Below are 17,921 nucleotides of genomic sequence, written 5' to 3'. Positions count from 1 at the left end.
ATTTTTTATTGCATTAACATTGGCTTATAACATAGAATTTAATATAGAGAGAATATGTTTTTATTTTTCTGCCCACAGCTGACTGGTTCTATTTTCCTTAGATAATTTACGCACAGATTTAAAACAGGAAGACATGTCTAATTGCATGTTGATTCTGTTTAAATTCAGAGATGCCGTACCTTCTTCATAGTGGTGTTAAAGGTATAGTCATCCCGGCCGTGTATTTCCCACACTATGAAATTTACTTCAACATCTTCAACATAGCCGTTGTCATCGTATCTGAAAGAAACAGCAAACACAGAAATATTAGTTTAGCGTAGACTGGAGGGGTTAAGGGCTCCAGCTTTCGAGTCAATGGGCTTAGATTTAAATCCTGTCTTTATCCCCTAACAGCTTTGTGACCCTGGGGAGTTACTTAAACTCTGGAAGTCTCAATTTTTTTATCCGTAAAGTAATAACAATGCCTACAGTGTAGCTTTCCTTCAGCTCTCAGAACAATTCTAATAGTAACGAAGCAGAAATTGTTCACTTTTTAAACAGTTGGAACCATAAGTTCTCTTCACTTTGATAGGAACCACGAACTGATAAGGTGAGGATAGCTGAGGCCCGGCTGTCATGGCTGGTGGCAGGGAGATGGAGGGAAGGAAGTGATGAGCGGAGGAGGGGCAAAGCGAGGATCCCCTGGGGTCATTTAATCAACAAATATGTACTGAGTGCCTATTACAAACACAGAATTGAACCACAGAATTTCTAGGATGAGAACTGAGATGCGCGGATCTCCCAGGAGGCACCAGCTGGAAGATGTGGCTGAGTGTCCAAGGATCAGCAGAATCAGCCTTGAGGTGGGGCTGAGAAGCAGAAGTCCTCACGAGCTCCCTGGAGTGACAGTCACTCACAGCCCTGCCCAGAGAACACGTGGTGACTTCTGCCACCAGCAGATACCAGCAGACAGTCTAGCACTGATGGGGGCCCAGTCCCCTGATAGGGGACTGGAGGCATAAGCCCCACTGAGCTTGGAGTACTTACCACAAACTCAGTGAGTTTTAAAACAGACGTGTTACTTCAAATTGTTAAGATTTTTTTTTCTGCTACTGTATGAAAATAGGGGCTTGAGACCAGAGCTAGAGTTTGGTTACCGTAAAGTCATACCTTTGCATACCAGAGCATGGGACTGTTTTAAAACGGTTATACGTCTTCCTGCTCCACCAGTGATTCCCCATTTTTCTGAATGAAATTGTCCCCCGCACCCCTGGGATGGAAATTTCACTCAGGACCTGGTCTCAGGCAGGTTGCCTCAGTGTGTGATATGTTTTCTCGCTGCGCATCTCTTTGTCTATTCATAAAAAATAACAGATCCTTGACAGTGATGGGGCTTAGGACAGGCCTCCTCAAGATGTGCCCCTTTGGCGTGTGGACTATTTTGAGCTGAAGGCAATCGAGACCCTGCAGGCTCAAGAGACACTTTTACCTCTCCCTTAAAGAATTTAGACTAAGGGCCTTGCCCATAATGAAAGTTATTGCCAGAAATAAATTTTTATGACCTATCTGTATGGCAGGGCAAACATCTAATTACTGAACATCTGCTCTTCTTATCGTCCTGTGAATTGCCCTCCTCCCCTCTGAAGCGCCAGGCCCCTTTCCCATTCCTTAGCCCCAGACGGCATATATACCTCATTTTACCTGTCTTCGAACCTCTCATGTGTGTGGGGTCTCTGGCTCTCTCACGTATATATGGGCTTCTCGTATGTACGTATTAAATTGGATTTTCTCCTTTTAATCTGTCTCATGACATTTTAGTTATTTGACCAGCCATTAGAATCAAGAGGAGAAAGAGGGAGAATCTTCCCTTCTCCCTAAACAGCACCTCCTCATTCACTGCCCGGGTCTCTGCCTGACTTAGCAGTCACTCTGCCCGGCTTTCCAGGTCTTCTACAACTTGCTACCATCCACCACTGGTTATAAAAAGCAGGTATTGTCCCATTCTCACAAAATGGGCAGAAAATTTTTAAGTGTCAGGAACTGGTATCTGAGAAGCTATGTCACTCCCATCTTAGTTTTTAGAAATCATAACGAGATGAACTCAGGTAAGACTAACAGGGATGGGGTACTGCTGCCTGACTTCTTTCTTGGCACGGGAGGAGGGTCATAGAGAACTCTAAGCTCTGATGAGAGCTCTGGACCCTCCCCGTGGAAGGATGCACATGTTTGTGTGGGCACACACAGAATTTTGTATACAGTTTTAGAGATTTGGGTCTGGCTTTAAATTCTAGGAGCTTTAGAAGGGGCAGCTTGTTTGATTGCATCTTCTGGAAGCCATCAGATTCTTGAATTATTAAGAACTAGTTCCAAAGCCACTCATTTTATTTACATAGAAAAGATCTTCATTGAACTCTGAGCTGGCATCTCTTGACACTCACAAAAGCAATAAGCTACAGTGTCATCTAGTGGCAATAAGGATAAATTACATGACCCACACTTTCTGCGTTTATAATAATCTTTGATAATGTTTTATTTATTTCACTGAGTATATGGGACAAAAATACTCGCCTGTGTAAACATGGCTTATTTTCATTAATGTTCATTAATGTAAGATATACTATTAATTAAACCTGAGAAATTCAGAAATGTTACCAGTTGGCAACTAGCTTCCCTACAATTTGTAACTTCTCCACTATGGCAGTCCCACTTTTGGTATCGGGAAGGAGACCCCTCTGCTGGTCCATTAGCACATATGTTTTCAGTCCTGTGACGGCTCCGCATAGCCCATGTGTTAACCATGTCTGTCACTTTCTGAATAGTGAAGCTTTAATATCTGAGGCCTTGCCGACCCTGGAGGCACTGCCCCTCCCAGAGTTAATGAATTCCTAGAGACAGTAAACAGCTCTGCCAGGAGTGCCTTTCGTATGAGCCAACCAATCCAGGGCCCACACCCCAACCACCTCCTTTATGGGCTCTCACACGCCCTGCCACTTCCACCTGCGCTAATCATGGGGCGAGGTACCAGACAACTAGGGCCAGCACCTCTGCCCAGAGCCCGCTGAAATTATTCGAAAGGGCCAGTTCTAAGCCTGCTTACTCTGCCTTATCCATTCCTGCCTGCGGCAAACACAATAAAGGCTCTTACCCCAGTTCCTCCCCACTCCCTCTGCCTCCTGACGGACGCTGGTGCTGCCCCGTGTGCCCCTGTGTGGTGTGCTGTGCTCTCTGTTTCTAGCCATCTGTACCTAATGAACTTCTTCCTTCACAAGTGTCATTTCCATGTCTGTGTGTCTTAGCAGATCTGATTAAAACAAATCCTGCATACGCCTAAAACACTCATAATCCCTGTTCCTGAACTCCCTGCATCATAGTAGAGCAATTACGTCCCACTGTTTCCTCTGGGGTTGCTTCTGTGGCACCAAATTCTAGTTTGGGATGGGTTGTCATGGGAGCTGAGGAAGCAAAGATGGGACTGGGATGACTTATATTCCCAGCTGGATCATACTTGCTTCATTCTTATCAGTGTCGGATGGTGAATCCATTGTTGTCATTTTATCTGTAAAATGGTGCCCACCCTTGTTCCTGAGCCACCCGCTAGAAAGGCAGAGCATTTATTGTGACCTAGAGACCTAGACGCAGACTAATTTCCTAGTGACCACGCTGTGTGCCTGTTTCTCAGGGCTTAATTAACTAGTACCCAGATCTCCCTCTGATGAATACCTAAATGAATACCGGGTTATCAACTACGTATTGCTATAATTCAGTTGAACTGGACACCGAGCCTTATCGATCTGACTGTCCCTCTGTAGTTAGCCTCTAATACTTGGTTGATTATCCTTAAAGAATTGGAGGCAACAAGCTTTATCAAGTGATTCCTAGTAGCAGAGATACAAATAAGTTACCTCTAGAAAAACGTGCTGCCATGGTAGGCCACTCTTTGACCCCAACCTCTTCCATCTTCCACATGGCCTCTCATCTGCCTCCTGACCTCGGAGAAACTCCTGGTCCCCCAGTGCTCCCTGCTTTCCAATTATACTGCAGTTCTCTCCTGGCCTCCCTCCCTTCCCTGCTCAGCCCAGTCTCACGGTTGATCACCGGCCCCTCTTTCACCAGCATCCTAGAGTCACTCAATTGTTGTTCCCCTTGCATCGAACATCTGACCCAAACCTTGGATGTTACAACACGCCTTCTACATCCGTGCACACACTACTTCCGGAAGTCAACATCTGTGGGGATTGGACCCACTCAGAGTATCTGACCTCAGTTGCACCTTTGTGTTGTTCAGTAATCTTTTCACTGGTCCTTAGCCAGACCCTCTCAGGTTACCCTCAGTGACCTCAGATGTCCTCCTCAAAGCCCGTCCTCAAACCCTCCCTCTCAGTTTACAGATGGCCCTCCTTCCTACTTCAGGTAAGTAAATTGAGGCTATCAGATGTGACCTTTCTCAACTCCTGCAATGCTCTTTCCAAATCAGTCACATACATTCATCTTTACTCCTTCCCCCGAGTCTCAGAGGACAGAGTGTTCTTCCTCTTTTAAACTTGCCACCTGGGCCTCCCCAGTTTTCTTCATGGGCCTTGCTACTAGAGCTTATTTTATTTTAATTAGGAAATATTTCAAATATGCAGAACAACAGAGAATAATGTGAAAATTGTTATATGTCATTTCTAACCAGGCTTTATACTTTACTTATACATAAATGTATCCATAAATCATATATGGTATTGCTTTATGGATTTGAAAATATACATACATGATCTTATACTGCAAGTTTCTTTCAACAACTTTTTTTTCCACTCAATGTTAGGTTTTGAGGTGGATCCATAGAAATGTCCAGTCTCTTGATGTCTGTCTTCCTCATCAGCAGCTCCCTCCTAACTTCTCTTCCTTCCCTACCTAACCTCCTGGTTGATCATCTGATTCTCTCTTACAAGCATCCTAGTTCATTCATTTTAACTGCTGTATAGTATTCCATTGTCTGACTATACGATGTATTCACCCAAATGTTCACTACATTTTATGTTATGTATATTTTACCACAATTTAAAAAATCTGTAGGTAAAAGACACCATAACAAACATTTTGACCACTTGTCTTTTTCACTTTGTTTACAGTGTCTTTTAGCTACAGTTTTTTTAATTGTGGTAAAATATATTTAACATAAAAATTACCATTTTAACCATTTTTAAATTTACAGTTCAGTGGCATTAAGCATAAACATTGTTGCGCTACCATCACCACCATCCATCTCCATAACTTTTTTCATCTTGCAAAACAGAAATTTCATACCCATTAAATGATAACTTGCCATTCCCCTTGTCCTCCAGCCCCTGGCAACCACCAGTCTACTTTCTGTCTCTATAAATTTGATTCCTCTGGGTACTTCATATAAGTGGAACTATACAATATTTGTCTTTTTGTGACTGGTGTATTTTACTTAGCATAATGTCCTCAAGGTTCATCCATGTTGTGGCATGTGTCAGAATTTCCTTCCTTTTTAAGGCTGAATAATACTCCATTGTATGTATATAACACATTTTGTTTATCCATTCATCCATCAATGGACACTTGTGTTGCTTCCACCTTTCGACTATTGTGAATAATGCTGCTGTGAACATGATGTACAAATATCTATTCGAGTCCCTACTTTCAGTTCTTTTTGGTATATACCTAGAAGTGGATTTGCTCAATGCTATGGTAATTCTATTCTTAAGCTGATAGTTAACTTGAAAGTTCTTTTTTCCTTCGGCATTTAAAACTATAATTCTGTTATCACCTGGTCTCTGTTGTTTCTGATGAAAAGTTAGCTTATCTTTGTTCCCCTGAATGTAATGTCTTTTCTTTTCTGTCCAGCTGTTTTTAAGAATTTCTCTTTATCTTTAGTTTTCAGCATTTAGCCTATGTTTGTCATACAAGTTTGTTAATAAACACCTAGGAATGGTGTTTATTGAGCTTCTGGGATCTGTGGGCTAATATTTTTCATCAACTTTGGGTAAATTTCAGTCAATATTTCTTCAAAAAATATTTCTCTCCTGTTTTTTTCTCTCCTCCAATTATATTTACGTCAGACTGCTTGATATTGTCCCACAGGTCACTGAGGCACTGAATTATTATTATTTTTTTTTTTTCTCTGTGGTACAGTTGGGATGATTTCCACTGGGCTATCTTTAGTTTCATTAATCCTTTATTCTGCTTAGCCCAATTTGCTATTAAGTCCATTGTATGAGTTTTTATTTTTAAACTTCAGCTGCTATATATTTTTTTAATTCTAGCATTCCCATTTGGTTCTTTTTCACTAGTTAGCATTTCTCTGCTGAGATTCCCCATCTGTTCACTCATTCTCTACACTTTTCCATGAATCTTTTAAAACATTTATACTTGCTGCAGTTAAAGCCCTTGTCTGCTAAAGCCAGCCAGACTCTGGATCATCTGTAGTCTGCTGCTATTGACTGCCTTTTATTGATTACGGGTCACTTTCTTGTTTCTTTGGACGTCGAGTAATTTTTTATTTTTTATTTTGTCCTGAACATTTAAAATTATACACTGTTGAGACTATGTGTTTGTTATTTTCCTCTAAGAGTGTTTTGTTGCTGTTGTTCTGGTGGGAAGATAAATAGCTGGTGCATCTCCCCGATCTTGTTCAGGCTTAGTTTTAGGACTTGTAGGTCTTTTAAAATTTTTAGTTTTGCCCTTAATCCTGGGGCATAGCGTTTTGTCCTTTGCTTACTTACCCATTTGGTTTCAACAGAAAGCCTAAGGTGTTTTTCAATACCCTCTAAATTGGTGGGACTTAAACTCCACACTCTGTCTCTCAGCACATGTAGTGATTGAAATCTCTGCTTCCCCTCCTTTCAAACCCACAGTTCAAGAGTTAGCCAAGAATTTGAGGAAGACATTTTCTATATTCTTGTTGCACCCCTATGTGACTCTGGTCTTTCCAGGACTTTTCATCTCAATTTACAGCTGCTTTGGCCATCCCAAACTTCAGCGTCTGTCTCTTAACTCCAGTGGGACTGCTGCTTTCTGTTACAGCCCTGTTCCCTCATGCCCTGCCAAAACTGGGGCATGACATCAGAGGACAAACTTACTTAGAAATCTTCTCGTCGGCCGGCCCCGTGGCTTGGTGGTTAAGTGAGCGCGCTCCACTGCTGGCGGCCCGGGTTCGGATCCCGGGCTCGCACCGACGCGCTGCTTGTCCGGCCATGCTGAGGCCGCGTCCCACATACAGCAACTAGAAGGATGTGCAGCTATGACACACAACTATCTACTGGGGCTTTGGGGGGAAAAAATAAATAAATAAAATCTAAAAAAAAAAAAAAAAAAAAAAAAGAAATCTTCTCGTCTTACAAGGATCACGTCTTTTGCAGTTTTTGCTCTCTGGTGCATTTAAACGATTATTTACTACATTTTGTCAAGAGCGTATATAATTGTCATTGGGCAGAGTGCATGTCAAATAAAAGCTACTTTGCCATTTCTAGAACTTCAATTTTGGAAGATATTTGTCTTACTATTTTTGGCCCATTGCTTTTCTATTAAATTTTAGGACTTGCTTGTCAAATTCTGCTAAAAACCCTGATGGATTTTTTTGTTGGAATTGCATTGAATTTGGATGTATTACAGGAGAAGTGATACCTTCATAATGCTGAGTCTCTCTATCAAAACATATGATACTGTTCTTCAACAACCGTGGTCCTTCCTCTTTAATGTCTTCTAACGATATTTTATAATTTTTGCCATAAAGGTGTTGTACATCTTTTATTAAATCTATTCTTACTTTATTTCATTTTTGCTATTGTGAATGGAATAATTTTTCTATTATATATTCTAATTAGCATTTACTGATGTACAGAGACTTTTTTAATTTATTGTGTATTGATTTTGAATTTAGTAAACTTTCTGAACATCTTCTGAGGTCTAATAGTTATTGGCAATTTTCTCATAAACCACATATACCTAGATTTCATTAAAAATGCATTTGGTCATGGAAGAGAGGTGCCATTGGACCTCCTAGATACCCCAATTGCTCTTTCTGATCACCCAAAACTATTCTTTTTTTTTTGGTATGGACGATTAGCCCTGAGCTAACATCCGATGCCAATCCTCCCCCTTTTTGCTCTTTTGAGGAAGACTGGCCCTGGGCTAACATGCATGCCCATCTTCCTCTACTTTATGTGGGATGCCAGTACAGCATGGCTTAACAAGCGGTGCGTCGATGTGTGCCAGGGATCCGAACTTGCAAACCCCAGGCAGCTGCAGTGGAGCATGCACACTTAACTGCTAAGCCACCGGGCCGGCCCCACTCATAACTATTCTTAATATCACAAAACTGCTATTGACTTCCAAATATATATCTCTAGTTCAGACAGCTTACGTGGACTTCAGATGCTTCAGTTTAACATTTTATTGGAAATTTTTTCTGGATGTCACAGAGACTCCTCAAATCCAAGATGTCTAAAACTCAACTAGCAGTGACCTAAACAGATACAAAGCTCTTTTCTATGGAGCTTACATTACAGTAGAGGAGGAAGAAAATAAACAAGCTAAATAAGTAAAATGAACAAAAAAGACAGGTGAGGAGTGAAGATGGTGCAGAGACAGTTTGTAATGTGAAACGTGACAGTCAGCATAGGCCACATTGAAAAAGTGACATTTGAACAAAGACTTGAAGGAGGTGAGAGGACAAACTAAGTGAACATCTGGGGAAAGAGCATTGCAGGCACAGCAAACAGCAAGTGCAATGGCCCTGGGGTGGGCATACGCTTGGCTTCCTTGAGGAACAGTAGGGAGGCCATGTGAATAGAGTGGATTGAGTGAGGTGAAGCTCCACAGGAGACAGGTAACAGGGACAGCAGATCACATAGAGCCCTGTCAGTCATTGGAAGGACTTGGCTTCTACTCAGTGATATGGTTTTGAGCTTAGGAGTGATGTGCTCTGACTGTTTTAATTGATTCACTCTTGCTGCTATACAGATGCAAGAGTGGAAGCAGGGAGACCAACAAAAAGGCTATTGTAATAATCCAGGTGAGTGATGATGGTGGATCAGGGTGGTAGCAGTTCAAGTGGTGACAAATAGTCAGCTTCTGTTTGTATTTTGGAGATAGAGCCAATAGGATTTACTGATGGATTGAATGGAGGGTATAAGGGCAAGAGGAGGCAGGTGCAATTCCAAAGTTTTGACCCGACCCACCAGGAGGATGGGATTGCTATCAGTTGAAGTGGGCAAGGCTATTGATGGAGGAGGTTTGGAGGGGAAGATCAGGAGTCCAGTTTTGGACAGTTTAAGTTTGACATATCTGTTTAGTATCTAAGTGGAAAAGTGATATATCTATTCAACAGCCAAGTGGATTTATGGGCCTGGAGTTCAGGATTTTTGCAGACACTGTTAGTGCTCACCAAATATCCTCATGCCTGTTTATATTTTTTAGCCCACTTTGGAATTAGATTGGGGCCATGGCATTAGGTTCCAGGTAATAGGATATGGATGGAAGTGATGTAAACCACTTCTAGGCCTGACCCTTTAAGACATCCCATGCAATCCTCCAGTTTTCCTTTTTCATAGTGGTAACCTAGGAGGCCATGTCCAGATGGTATAGCTATGATATATGTCAGACTATAACAGGAAAAGATTTAAGCACTGAGATATTAGGGTTTATTTGTTACTGCAGCATAGCCTAGCCATATTTGACCAATACAAGGGGGGATATTCAGACTGGAGATAGTTTTGGGGTTTATCAGTATCTTGAGACATTCAGGTCTATGAGAGTCGATGACATCACTAAAAGAGCAAGTTGAGAGGGAGAAAAGAAAAAGAAGCCTTGAGTCATTCTAGCATTAGAAGATCATGGAGAAAAGAAGAACCTAAGAAATTAAGGAGGAGCTACCAGTGAGGTAGCAGGAAAAGTGGGAGAATGTGTTATCATGGAAGCCAAGTGAAGAAAATATTTCAAGTAGGAGGGAATGGTCAACTGTGTCAGTTCTTGTTAATGAGATCAAGTAAGGCGAGACTTGAAAATTGACCATTGGGTTTAGCAATATGGAGGCCATTGGTCACACTGGCTAGCAGTGCCGGTGCAGTGGTGGGGGTAAAAGCCTGACTGAAAGGGATTTGGGAGAGAATAGGAAAGGAGTTGGTGACAGTGAGTATAGTAGCTAAAGGGGTAGTAAGGTCAAGAGAGGGTTTTTGTTTTTGGTGCGGGGAAGAAGTGCATATTTGTATGATGATCCAGTAGAGAAGGAAAAGTTGATGAAGCTGGAGAAAAAGGGGAGAATTTCAAGAGCAATACTCTTAATTAGGAAAGGGGATGGGGATCCAGTTCACAAACGGAGTGGCAGGCCTTAGACACACATACAGTTCATCTATGGTGATAGGAAGACACACAGAGTTCAAGGCTACAGATGCTTGAAGATGGGTAGATATGGTGGTGGAAGTTTGTGGAAGATCTCTTCTGATTGATCTCACCTTTGACTCACCACGTTCATTTTCCTCACTCTCTCTTTCCCTCACCACTCACATCTATCAGTTATCAAGCCCTGCCTATATGATCACGGATTTCTCTCGTAAATGATTCCTCTTCTTGGTCTTTGTTGCTATTTCAGCCATTTGTTTATTTCTTCCCTGGACCACCAATACAGTTTACTACCTGATCTCCTTACTTAGACTCGTTTCCCTGAAATTCATCTTCTGCATGTCTCCCAGAGAGAACTAGCTAAAGCAAATATTTGGTTTGATCATGCTGCTCTACCATAAGAATGGACAGAAAGCCTTCCATGATCTGGACTTCACCTCGCTAGTTTCCCAGCCTCTTCTCCTGACACTTCATGCCTCACTCTATGCCCCAATAACATTATACTGTTTGAACTATGAATTTTCTTCCTCAAACTATCTACTTTTGTTTGAAAGGCTTACTCAGTGGAATTCACTATTCCCCCCTTCTCCTTTCCTTTCCTCCCCTGCCTTCAGCTAAATATTCATTATGCTTTAACACTCAGTGACTCAGCTCAAATGCAAGTTTTCTGGGAACACTTCCCAGAGCTTTCTCCCTTCTGTAACTGGGTTGGATTCTTTTCTTTTGAGTTTCAATACCAACTACCCACGCCATTCCTGTCTATCATTCCACTTGGCATATCATCTCAAATGTTGATCTAATTCATCAGGCTCTTGAGCCCTTGAAAGCCAATATCCTGTCTCATTTACCTCTGAATTCCCAAGGCCTAGCACAGTAATTGGTACAAAGTAGGTGTTTAATAATGATGAATTGAACTGAAGAGTGCACTTCTCTGGGAGACAACATTAAAATTTTTTACCCTAGGGGGATTAGGCACTACATAAAACAAAAACAAAATAAACAAAGAAAACAACTAGGTCTCAGTGGGGGAAGGAGTGCATAGGGTGCCCAGGAAAAGCAGTGGTGTGATTCGATGTCTGGAGAAAGATTGAAACTTGATTAGCCTGATAGCTCAGAGAGAGAACCCATGACAGAGGGATTGCAGGAGGGTGATGTAAGAGGGCAAGGGCGCAGTGTAGAATCTTAGAACTGCCATGGGTGAGGAGTGGGGGCAGAACATGCTGGCAAAGGCCTCTGGATCTCAACAGGGAAAGCTCTGACAGCAAGACTAAATTGGAGCACCTGATTCATTACTCCACACCCACCCACCCTGTGAGGTCTCAGAAGTTGTCTTCAGCCTCAGAGGGCCCCAAAGCTGACGTTCTTGACTCAAGTTTTCATATGTTATATGTAGGAACTTCACTTCCAGTAATTTATCCTAATGGCGTATCTGGACTAGTGTCCACACATGTACATAAATGGATATTCACCACAATTTTGTTTATAGTAGCAAAAAAAGAAACATGGGTCATTTATCTCTTATATTTTTCTATATTTTAAATTTTGTAACAAACTGTGTAACTTGTATAATCATAAATCAAAATAAAATCAGAGAAGCAAGCAAACTAATACAAAACTACTTGGGAAAGCCTTCCTCATAGCATTTTATTCATATTTTTATTATAAAATATTGTTTATAAGAATTAAGTTAGAGATAATATTTTTGAACTATCCCCAATGTACTGTCCCTTTTTAGTAATCTAGTTTCTTTCCTTGCCAGCTTTCAGTTATTATTGGCCCATGGAAAGAAAAGTCATATGTCACCTGGGGAAGGTCGTTCCTATCACACAGGCAGGGGGGCTGGGAGGAGCTGGGGGGTGGATTTAGAGAGGCTCTCTGAAGCAAGGGGTAAGAGACTGCCTGTACCCTGAGAACAGTCTCAGCTCTCTTACCCACTTATGTCTCAGCTGCTAAGTTGTAACCTCCCTCAACAGGCAGGGCCCGTGTGTTGTCCAACTCTGTATAATTAGTACTGAAAACCTAGTGTTGCATATATTGGGTTCTCAAAAATATTTATTATTAAATGCATGATCAATTAGCCTTCTTTTCATATTTTCATTTTGAAACTTTCAAAGTAAGCTGAAAATTTTAGAGAGAATATACTTACAATTGAAGCAAAGGGTGAAACTTTTCTCTGAAATTAACTCTCAATGGGCAGCCATATTCTTTCCAACTATATCTTACTCTCTAGAAAAGGAAAAATGTTTTAGTTATTGTCTGTATTTGGCCAATTGACAAAATTATAATTTTCTTACCAAGTTTTTAGATGGTCGATCCCTCAGATATGACCTATAAAAAAAGACATTTTTTGTTACTTATCTTTCCTCTTTTCAAACTTAAGAATTAGAAACATTACTTTGTTTGGGTAAGGAGGTATCACAAAAGTCAAATAGATAATCATAATTACAAAATATTCCCCAAGTATGTGGAGATTAAACATCAACTTCTAAATAACACATGGGTCAAAGAAGAAATCTTAAGAGAAATTTAAAAATATTTTGAACTAAATGAAAATGAAAACACAGCTTGTCAAAATTTGTGAGATGTAGGAAAAGCAGTGCCTAGAGGTAAATTTATAGCAATAAATGCATATATTAGAAAAGATTGATGCTAATAGGAATGAGTATTAACTGATTCTAAATTGTTGATGCCACATTAATACAAAACTCAGTGCTTATGCTAAAAAATATTTCTTACTTTTCAATAACGTAAAGAAAGTCATGCTGAAGACATTCTTTTTTATTAAATCTACAAAAAATAAAACATAATGAAATTGTAATATCATCATTCCTTGTATACTTGCACAAACATTTAATCATTTAACTCAGTGATTCTCAAACTCGAGAGTATCACAGAATCATCATTTACTGAATTAGAATCTCTGGGGTTGGTGTTGGGCCCTAGCATCTCTATTTTTAAAGATCAGCTTCAAAATGTTTCTGAAGACACCAGAATTTATAATCTACTGATTTACCTCTTATATTTGATACATGTAAAAAATTCATAGAATATCTATCAAAATGAAGACTGTTTTATTCCTCATAAAATTTTTTTTTTTTAACACAGACTTCTAAATGCTACTAGACACTCACTTGTGCAGATAAGCAGTTACTCTAAGGATTCACATGATTTTTAGTTACGGTTGACACAGACATAAGGCTATCATGGTCAACAAAATGATAGACTTTTAGTAGGTTAAATTATTCATTTAACCATTTTTTCTAGGTGCTTCCAGTGTAACTCAGACGGAACCCTAGGCACCACTGTTTTTAATAGATATTGAAAATCTAAACCATCTCTCACCCTGAACTCAAATTAGACCTCAAGAGACACCCTTCTTCAGTGACAAATCTCCTGTCAGAAGTACCTTGGACCATAGGTGTCCTTTGGTGACTGGGAAAACCTCAGGCCCACCACAACCTGAATCTAAGCTATGGGGGTCGTTTTTAGGGTTCCAGAGCAGTGTGTCATTGACCAAGAGGCCTGAAGTAAGGTCCTGAAATCTGTGTTTTTTAAACATGCTCTCCAGGTGATTCTGATGAGCAACCAAGCTTGATAATTGCTGTCTAGAGCCTCCCAGAAATAGATTGATTCAAGCTGCTGTGCATTTCACTAAAGAAGGAAATCTGCATGTAGTGGTACTGGGAGCTGATTTTGGTAACATGTTGCTTAGCAGTTATTCTCAAATTCTAATGTCCCTACTAACCTCTCAGAAATTTTGTTAAAATATAGATTCTGACTCAGCAGGTGTAGGACAAGGCTCGAGATTCTGCATTTCTAATAAGTTCCCAGGTGATGCCACTGCTGGTCCACAGACCACACTCTAAGGAGCAAGAATGTAGCCCATCCCAGAAATAGGATGCTATAGGCAGTAAAAATGTAAGCCTTTGTGTTTCCTGGTAAAGGAATTATGGGAAACGCAAATTCCTTGCTGAATGAGATGGCAATACTTAATTATCAGTCCAGTGACTGATTATTACAATTCAGTACTCAAAAGACTGTTAGAATACAGATGAGGAGAGATTTGTTTTGGATGAGAGCATGTCATTTCACAGATAAGAGTCAGCGTTCCCCCACTCTAACCCCACTCCCAACCACAGGAAAGGAATCGCGATACAGTGCTCCTCTCCATCATCCATTTTGCCTCAGTTAAACAGATTTGAGTTGGCTGATCTCGATTCTCCCCCAGAAGACGAAAGGGAGCTGTGGCAAGTGGATGACACAAAATCCAGTGTGCTTCGTTGTGAGCCACGGTAGGATCAATAAAAGTCACACCCTGGAATTTTCTGGAGGAAACACTGTGGTTCTGTTAAGTTTGCTCTAAAAAAATTTCCCAAAGAAAATGGTGCAGGAAACTGAGGCTTCTCTGATGTGAATGTAAGCAATTCGCTGACAGAAATGAAATAATAACCAGTTTGAGTAGGATGGAAAACAGAGGTTAAGTGTTTCTCCTTCTTATTTTTCTGGAAATGGGTTGCAGACTGAAGAGCTGAGAGAGGTAACGATGAAAGATGGAAACTGGCTTATGAAAGGGAAGGTAGAGAAAAATGCTGGTAACAGAGAAAGAGGTTAATTCTTTTTCCCTTTTAGTATGAGTCAAATGTCACATTTGACTTGGCAAGAAGTTCAAACAAATTTGGTTTAAACAAATTGTCAATTCAATTTTTGGACACCAATGTCGATTCAGTTTTGGATTTCATATGAACGTGTCAGTCATTAGGCTAATACTATCACTAGTAATTACCGTTTAGTTCACTATTTGTTTTAAAACATACAGAGTTAAGACAGGCCAAGTGCAAATATACTTGCCCTTTAACAGCAATGTATTTGCTACCATCACAGCCAACGGCTACCTGGAACACCTAAAATGAAGCGGTTTAGGTGGTGAGTTCAGCGGCTCTAATTCGTGTGATCTACAATATGACTACAGCTACAAGCAGTTATATTTTAGATTTGAGATGATAACATTTTAAAGTGGCATTTTGTTGTACTGCTCTGTGCTGTTTTCCTCCCTCTCCTTTGATACATTTTTCTCTTTCTTTGCTTCCTTTAGCCTTACTGCTCACAAGGCCCAAAGGTTGGTTCTCTGCTTGCTTACATCAGTATCTCAGAGAACTGACCCCATCTCATCTTTCACCAGCACCTCTACAACCATGACTGTCAACTCTGAACTTCCAGCGTATACCTCACTTAAGTGGCAGGTTTCTATCATATATCTAGCTATTAATTTGACTTTTTTAACCGGACTCCTGGTTCTTCCTTGCCTGGGACGACTACTTCTATTTCTACCTGGCTCCAGGACACCTCGCTCATTGCTGTCTACCCCCCGACCCCCACCCCCAGCTTTATAGGTGGGATATAGACACTTGCATTCTGTCTTAAACACGTCCTATATGTCGCATATTTCAACAAGGAAAATCTGAAAAAACTCTAATACTCCTTACCCTAAAGAAGGACTTGGGGATCAGGAGGGTGGGGATAGAAAATGATGTCCAGCCAAGCTTGATGGATTTAAAGAGTTGTCCCTGTTAAACCAAGACCTTTCAGGCTTCATCTGAAAGGCATGCTCCACAGCAGGAGTTCGTAGATTTTGTTTCCTGAGCTGCCTGATCTCACCCGCTGGACCTGATTTGTTCTCTCAGAAACTCTCCCCACAGTCCTTGCTGTCTTTTATCACTAAATCTTTGTTTTCCCATCAGACGTGTTCAGAAGCACGGGCCTGCCCCTCATCTTTCCTAAATTATCCATATAACATACACGGTGGAGTGAGGTCCTCAGATCTTTCATAGTCAGGACCCACGATCACTTGATGATCTTGTTCATAACATCCCTTCTCTTCCAGGTCCTAGCTGAGAAAAGTCACCCCTAGCCTCAGAATCAACAACCATGGTTAGGATTAAAAATATGAACAGGAGGGTGAGTACAGAGCATGGGAAGCATGAAGAAGCCTGTTTTCTGGGGTACCCACTGCTGTAGGGCTGACACATGCTCCCCAAGACTGGACACCTAAATAGAGAAATTCTGACATATAGCCCAAATGAAAACAAAAAGTGCATTGGTTTTCATTATTTAATACTATCCTCTTAAGCGCAGAGACAGGGCAGGACTGCTCCTTTCTTAGCTCGGAATCAGACACAGCGTGTTCCCTATTCCCTCTAATTAGACAGAACAACGGAACTGAGACAGGAATTCTAAAGGCCCTCGACACATAAATGTTGGTAAATAATGCATTAGACAGATTGTAGTCATCTCTCCCTGGGAAAATTCACCTTGGAAGGAAGTGCTACGGCCCTCTGGGTGCTGGCTTCCTAGGGTGGCCTCATCGCATTCTGGTTCTTGGTGCATGGTTAAAAACTGAGAAGCAGCCCTGTTGGAGCTGACAGTTCTATTTGCTGCTCTGCTGCAGGCTGTGAAGACTAAGGGACAAAGATGGCAGGCTCCTATTCAAATGGCTCAGTTCCTGGTCCATTTGGTCCAGCAGGTTTTAGCAAGGGCCTAACTTCACCCAACTGGAGAAGTCTGTGGGTCATGGTTCCACGTACACAGAGACCTGGACCCTGTCTCTATAATATTTATCTGCGAGGCTGATGACTTGCTCACTGGTCAGGCTAGGGGAACAAAGAAAGGTCCCTCTGGTTGAGAGCATACCTTGTGGTTGTGTTAAGGTTGTGATTTTCTTGAATAGCTAGAGGACCTACCTCCACAAGGCCACATTTTCCTGTTGCCTAAAGGGCTATTGCATATTTCTCCATTGCGTTTCAGTGAGCGGGTCAATACAAGCTACCTGCAATGGGCCCAGAGGGTGACTAGATTTGAACTGTCCATGTCTTGGGATATGCCAAGGAGGAAAGAGAAGGAAGAAAAAGGAAATATTAGATGATTACTCTGTGACGGGTACTGTTCTGGGCACTTTACATAAGTTATCTCATTTAGTACTCTCAACAGAGTAGATAAATATTGTGAGATAGATGTCACATTTCCCTCTTGATGAAAGCGGCAGCCAAGACTTAGAGTGTTTAGTAGCTTGCCCAAGCCAGTAAGGGGGAGAGCTTGGATGTGAACTCAGAGCTGGGCAGGATAGGGTGAATAGGAACCCCTATCAAATCTATTGATAAGATCGGGAATGTGATGGAGGAAACTCCTGTGTTTCAGGAAGGCATCTTGCATGGAATATCTTCTATAGATAGACAACACAGACCGAGGCTGGGGCAGGAACTCACGAGGTTGCTTAATCTTGCTTCCTCAGCAGATTAGCTGAGTAGGTGGCATGGTCTGCATCAGGGCAGTGGTTGGTATGCACCTGCAGGCAATTTCCTGCAAGGGGTCTGTGTCAGCAGCACTCAAGGATGGATCATGTCTGCCTCAGTTCAGGGCTCCCTCTAAATTCTTGGAACCTTGCCTGGTAGGAACAAGTTCCTTGTGCTGGCGTCCTGAAGGGCAGGGACCGTGTCTCATTTGACTTGGAATTCTTCATGTAGGTATTCCTCATTGTGTTATGCCTGGTATACAGTAGGTGCTTAATACATGTTTATCGAGTGTTACTTAGGCTGAGAAGA

General features: G+C 41.3%; 1 protein-coding gene across 1 annotated transcript in view; it reads right to left on the bottom strand.

Moving 5' to 3' along the window:
- The window catches only part of CATSPERE (catsper channel auxiliary subunit epsilon), a 186,317-nt gene that overhangs the window by 25,398 nt on the left and 142,998 nt on the right, over positions 1-17,921 (bottom strand). Inside the window, exons 14-18 of the mRNA XM_087424248.1 lie at positions 15,175-15,227; positions 13,063-13,113; positions 12,621-12,654; positions 12,473-12,552; positions 180-279 (exon numbers count right to left, since the gene is read on the bottom strand). Coding sequence (XP_087280374.1) covers positions 180-279; positions 12,473-12,552; positions 12,621-12,654; positions 13,063-13,113; positions 15,175-15,227 — 318 coding nt within the window. The remainder of the gene's footprint in view (positions 1-179; positions 280-12,472; positions 12,553-12,620; positions 12,655-13,062; positions 13,114-15,174; positions 15,228-17,921) is intronic.

The sequence above is a fragment of the Ceratotherium simum genome, chromosome 36, assembly GCF_057802395.1.
Source record: "Ceratotherium simum simum isolate JZ-2026a chromosome 36, ASM5780239v1, whole genome shotgun sequence".
Lineage (NCBI taxonomy): Eukaryota > Metazoa > Chordata > Mammalia > Perissodactyla > Rhinocerotidae > Ceratotherium > Ceratotherium simum.
The sequence above is the reverse complement of the archived record's forward strand: the minus strand, read 5'-3'. Positions and strand labels throughout refer to the sequence as shown.